At 51.2% G+C, this 5146-nt stretch overlaps 3 protein-coding genes across 3 annotated transcripts; 1 reads left to right on the forward strand and 2 right to left on the reverse strand.

Annotated features, from left to right (window-relative positions):
- Positions 1 to 2794: 2794 nt before the first annotated feature.
- On the reverse strand, positions 2795 to 3325 carry SERLADRAFT_481184 (uncharacterized protein; the record flags this gene model as incomplete). Its single annotated transcript, XM_007324832.1, has 1 exon — positions 2795 to 3325. A coding segment is annotated over one exon (294 nt), but the record flags the coding sequence as incomplete, so codon positions are not given.
- A 19-nt stretch (positions 3326 to 3344) lies between these two features.
- On the forward strand, positions 3345 to 4351 carry SERLADRAFT_481185 (uncharacterized protein; the record flags this gene model as incomplete). Its single annotated transcript, XM_007324833.1, has 2 exons — positions 3345 to 3716; positions 3774 to 4351. One exon carries the CDS (start codon positions 4039 to 4041, stop codon positions 4324 to 4326), a length of 288 nt encoding a protein of 95 aa, XP_007324895.1.
- A 300-nt stretch (positions 4352 to 4651) lies between these two features.
- Positions 4652 to 4900, reverse strand: SERLADRAFT_481186 (uncharacterized protein; the record flags this gene model as incomplete). Its single annotated transcript, XM_007324834.1, has 2 exons — positions 4652 to 4834; positions 4857 to 4900. Coding segments are annotated over 2 exons (227 nt in total), but the record flags the coding sequence as incomplete, so codon positions are not given.
- Between the last annotated feature and the right edge of the window lie 246 nt (positions 4901 to 5146).

Below are 5146 nucleotides of genomic sequence, written 5' to 3' on the forward strand. Positions count from 1 at the left end.
CCTCCTCCTCCCGCCGTCCGGTCTCTGTTGCCATCCCTTCCCTCACCCCCTCCTCCCGCTCCTCTTCCTCGTCCGAGCTTGAAAAATCTGTCCCAAGGAAACGTAGCTTCACCACAAACGCGGGACCCGCCTCGCGTGACACTCTCGCTCCAGGCCTCGACAAGGAAGGTCTCGCTCACGCTCTTCCCCATCCCATCATTACCACCACCGCCTCCTCTCCTTCCCCAGCATCTCTCCCTCTCCCCCATCACAACATCGACAACTTCTCTCATCCTCTCTCCCGCCCTCCCTCAAACCAAGGTCGTCCCTCCCGCTCACAACGTCAATCTCATATCGACATCTCTCCCTCCTACGACTACGACGATCCTGGTACCTATACCATGCTCGACACTCCAGACGAATCAGATGTCGATCACGACTCCCATTCTTTCTCGGACCAGCACCACACCTTTGGCGCCGACACTTACGACCCTTCTGGTTTGCCTTTTGGGGACCCCGCGTTTGTGCAGGGCGCTGGCGCGGGAGGCAGTGCTGGCGGTAATGGCACAGGTTTGAATGTACTAGGAAAACCCCTGGGTACTAACAACTTTGTCACCAAGCTTTATCAGTAAGTCTCCTCTTCCCTGCTCCTTCCGTGACGGTGAGATCGCGTCGAACGGAAGAGGAAGCACAACAAAGCCGTTGAATACTGACATCACTCATCTAGAATGATAAATGATCCCAAATCACAGCATTTCATTGCGTGGACCGAGCTTGGAACAAGGTGCGCTTTTTGCGTTCTCACTGCCTACTTGTACACTCTGCTCACCTTTTCTCTTTGTGTTTATTTTCCTTGCTTTTTGCTATCCGTTGGCTATATGCGCGCTTTCTCGTCCCGACCGGTTATTATAATGACGCCGATTTGTGCTCCCCTTCATCACTGCGCGTCTATCCCCCATCACGATACATAACCTCACTCATCTTGTCCTACACGTTCCTTTCCCGTCGACTTTCCTTGTACCACCTTTGTCTCGTTTTGGTACCCGTCCCAACTCCAATTTCAACAACTGGTCTTAAAATTCAAATTCAAATTCTGATATCCTCGAACAAAATCAAATCGCCCCTAACTACACAACATAAATAAAACAATAGCTTCGTCGTATCTAACGTTGGCGAATTCAGCAGGAGCATCCTCGGGTCTCATTTCAAACATAACAACGTAAGTCGCTTCGATCGTCGATCATCAACGTCTTCCATGGTTCGTATTGCTCACGTGTGTGTCCTGTTTTTCTTCTTTTCTCCGTTATCGGCTCTATCAACATTTTATACATTGATTATTCCGTTTTTCCGGCGTGGTGTGTTTTACTCCTTGTGGATTGTCGTCTTGCATTCCATTTTGGTTTCGCGCGTAAAACTCAAAATGCAATCGCACAACTTTACTATTCAAAACTTTATATGAACATGCAACACTTCGAATATCATACACTGGATATAACAATGCGCCCATAACTATGCGTTATCCTACACAGTTCTCCAGTTTCGTCCGGCAGCTGAACATGTATGGGTTCCACAAGATCAACAGGGTGAGTTTGGTTCTGTTCAATACCGCTTTTGTCGGCTCGAGCTTGGTGCTCACCATCTCCCTCCTTCTCCACCATAACACTTCATATGAACACACGTTTCCAACAAATGGTATTCGCATGACGCAAATCAAATAGACCCCTCGAGCACATCGTACTTCGACTGACGCGCAGACTTGGGAATTCTCCCACCTCAAGTTTTTGCGTGGCCGTCCTGATTTACTCGATGAGATCAAAAGGAAAGCGCTTGAGCCCGATCCAGGGGCTAGACATCGGTGAGTTTTTGTTTTACTACGACTAGTACACGACGGATATCATGAGGTGTTCTCGTGAGATATGATTAGGCACATTACTAATTTATCGTTTGTTTGCGTCCCCGTGTATGAACAGAGTCGAGCTCCCAGGAGAAGTCGCCCAGCAGCTCCGTGCCGTAGGCGAGGTGAGGAGAGAGCTCGAGGGCGTGAGAGATGAAGTGGGGAGGCTGTGGGATGCTGTTGGTGGTCGTTCGACTTTTGTTGCGGATTCGGGGAAGGACATGAACGAAGATGGAGCTAGTACGAGTGGAGGAGGGGACGGGGCGGGGAAGAAAGGGTGGGACGACCTGGAGTGGGAGAGGGAGGATGTGGGAGGGACATATCTGTGTCCGGATCGGGGGGGGCTGGCGAGAAAGGACCAGGTGGAGAGCGAGATGAGTGGAGAAGGAGAGCGAGGGACGGAGAGCGGATGTCTCAGCCCTCACCTCAATCACAATCGCAGTTATCCCCACAATCCTTGCAGGCTCAGCTCCAACTCCCGTCCTCGCAATCGCCGTCGCAATCACAGTCAAACGTGGATCTGGCTCGCGAGCTGGCGAAAGAGAAGGCGCGGGCAGCGGTGGAGAGGACGAGAGATAGATCTGAAGCTGCGAAGGAGAGGATGCGGACGGACAAGTTGGTGGGTGCCGTCAAGGCACTGTGCGAAGCACTTGGGAAGACTGTCCCTGGGTGTGGTGAGTCTTCTTTCCTTCTAAAGTTTTGAGTGCTTTTTTTCTCTCGCTTGCCATTGTTTTGAGTTGTCAGAGCTGTTCACTTTTTAATGATGCTGATGATGTACGATGGTGTCTGCTGCATAGCTGATTTTTTCTTTCTTTGCACGCAGTGCCCCAAACAATCCTACAGGACCTGCTCGAGCTCGAGCGTCCTGTGCCGGAATCGGACTCTCCGAATATATACATCACGTCCCCAACGTCACCTACACACTCGCCTTCGCCATCTCCTCGTCCCTATCCACATGCCCACTCACCCCTTGCTCAATCGCATCAACAATCATTTCCGCATCCACACTCCCAGCCCCAGTCCCAACCGCATCCCCACCATCCTCCAGTGCTAACAATCCCGACTCTTCACTCACACATAGCTCACCAGCATTCTCCTTCTCACTCACCTTCTCACTCCCTGTCGCATTCTCCTTCCTCGTTGTCATCGCATTCACACAGCCTTTCACACAGCTCGTCGCTCTCGTTGTCGTCCTCGCACTCGCACACGTCGTCATTTGCGATCACACCAAGTTCGAGTCCGACGGGGGCGGATTTTCCGGGGCATTTGTTTGGGCCAGGGCCTAGTGGTGGTGGGGTCTCTGGGCAAGGCCAGGGAGGGGGACATGGAAGGAGTATATCCCATGCAAGCACGCTTCAACCGCCGTCACTTGCGTTGCAGCCACACCACGTCTTGACGCGCCAGATCAACAATGCGAGCTTTGCATTTCACCAGCCTACGACTTCTGTCTCCGCAGATAGTGACATTTTTGAGGGAATAAGTATCGGAGGAGGGGGTGAAGGCGAGGGCGATGAAAGGAGAGAAAAGAGGCAGAGGGTTGGAGGAGAAGGTGACATAGGAATGGGTGGCGATGATATGGATGTTGAGCGGGAGGATTCATCGATGGTGTTGGTCGGTGGCGGTGGCGGTCCTGGAAACGTTGGTGGTGTAGGGAATGGAGGGAAGAAGCTGTCCCGCGCTAGGAGCGATTCTGCGCCTATGGGGTGGGGAGATGGGAGTGGTGGTATGGGAGGAGGTGTGGGAGGAGGCTTGAGTGCCAATTGGATGAGCGGACGACCTAGGAGCGGAAGTGGGTATGTTGGGGGGAGTAGCAGGCTTGGGCTTGGAGAGGGGCGGTAAACTCGTGAGTATCCTCTTTCGTTTTCGTTGGTGGTTCGGTACTAATTTAAAGCTCGTTTAGCTCTTCGTTGTTGTATAGCTGTGTGTTCTTCTATATATCTCCGATCATTGTTCCTATTGCTGTTGTGGTTGTCGCTGTGTACAAGCCGCTCGTTATCGGCAGGCCACCAGCACGTTATTCGGCAGGCCCGTTCTATCGTTTCCATCCATCCGATCACTCTTTTGACTCGTTTTCGTGCTTGTAGAATACTTTATCTTCCTTTTTCTCTCTCTATTCATATCCACGCCAATCGAACGTGCTTGAATCAATCATTCCTTATTATCTCATGCTCCTCCCGTTATCGATATCTCTGTTTCGAGTCGTCCTATTTTCTTTGATGTTTGACTATATATCTATCTTTCGTCCAAGCTATCGAAGTTTGACGCTGTCTGGTATTACCATACCTATTTCTGACCGGCCAACTATTGCATCCCCATACATGACGCGAAGTGCATATACATTGTGCATACGACATCAAGGTGCTTCGTTGTTACCCCTTTCTTTTTTCCTTTTTTTATATATATTTCAAGTTGTATATATCGACTTGAAGCTATTTCTTGGTATATCTAAGTGATGAATTTTATTCATGCATAAACCTCATGTCTGGGTGATTGCTGAGTACACGTGCAATGATTCGAGCTGATGCTATGAGACAAGGCCGACGGCTTGGATTTTATACAGGCGGAGAAATTCATCCCAGAGGTATGTGTTTGAGGCGGTGTACGATAGAGCCCTCATGGTAAAACCTAATGACGTCTCGAAGGCGAGTCAATGGTCAGATCATTAACCCCGACCATTCATCTCGTGGGGTGAATATTCTCGAAGACCGTCGTGTGGTGGCTAGGAGTATACGCGGCGTTGTTGAAAAAGTGTACAGAGAAAGTGGATCCTAGACTTACCTCAGTTGGCCCGTGACGATGTCGAGACGTCCCATTAGGCGTGCCGTTGCCGTTCGTGGTACCGTTAAGAGCATGGTTTTGTTGCTGGGAGTCTACCGGTGGCTGGTGCTGTTGTGGTTGTGACGACGGTGGTGGCGGTGGCAGCCGGTGATGATGGTGCTGACGCTGATGGGAATGCTGATTGTGGTGATTAGGATGCTGGTGGTGGGATGGATGGTGGCGGGATGGATGGTGGGGTGGGGTGTGTGGATGATAAGGGTGGGCGGGAACGGGTGCTGGAACGACATGATCTACCGGATGGTGGCGGAGTGTAACGCGTTTGGACTGACGCTTCTCGGAGGATGCTTCGGGACAAACGTGATGGACTGAGCTAGTGTTGTGCATAGTGACAGACCAGTGACCTATCGGCGGAACAAGAGTGCGCGATGAGGCTTAGGTGGTGGGCGTCGGGGATTGTGAACGAGGGAAGGACAGGTGAGGCCAGATATGGGGACA

Source organism: Serpula lacrymans, assembly GCF_000218685.1.
Source record: "Serpula lacrymans var. lacrymans S7.9 unplaced genomic scaffold SERLAscaffold_42, whole genome shotgun sequence".
NCBI classification, from domain to species: Eukaryota; Fungi; Basidiomycota; class Agaricomycetes; order Boletales; family Serpulaceae; genus Serpula; species Serpula lacrymans.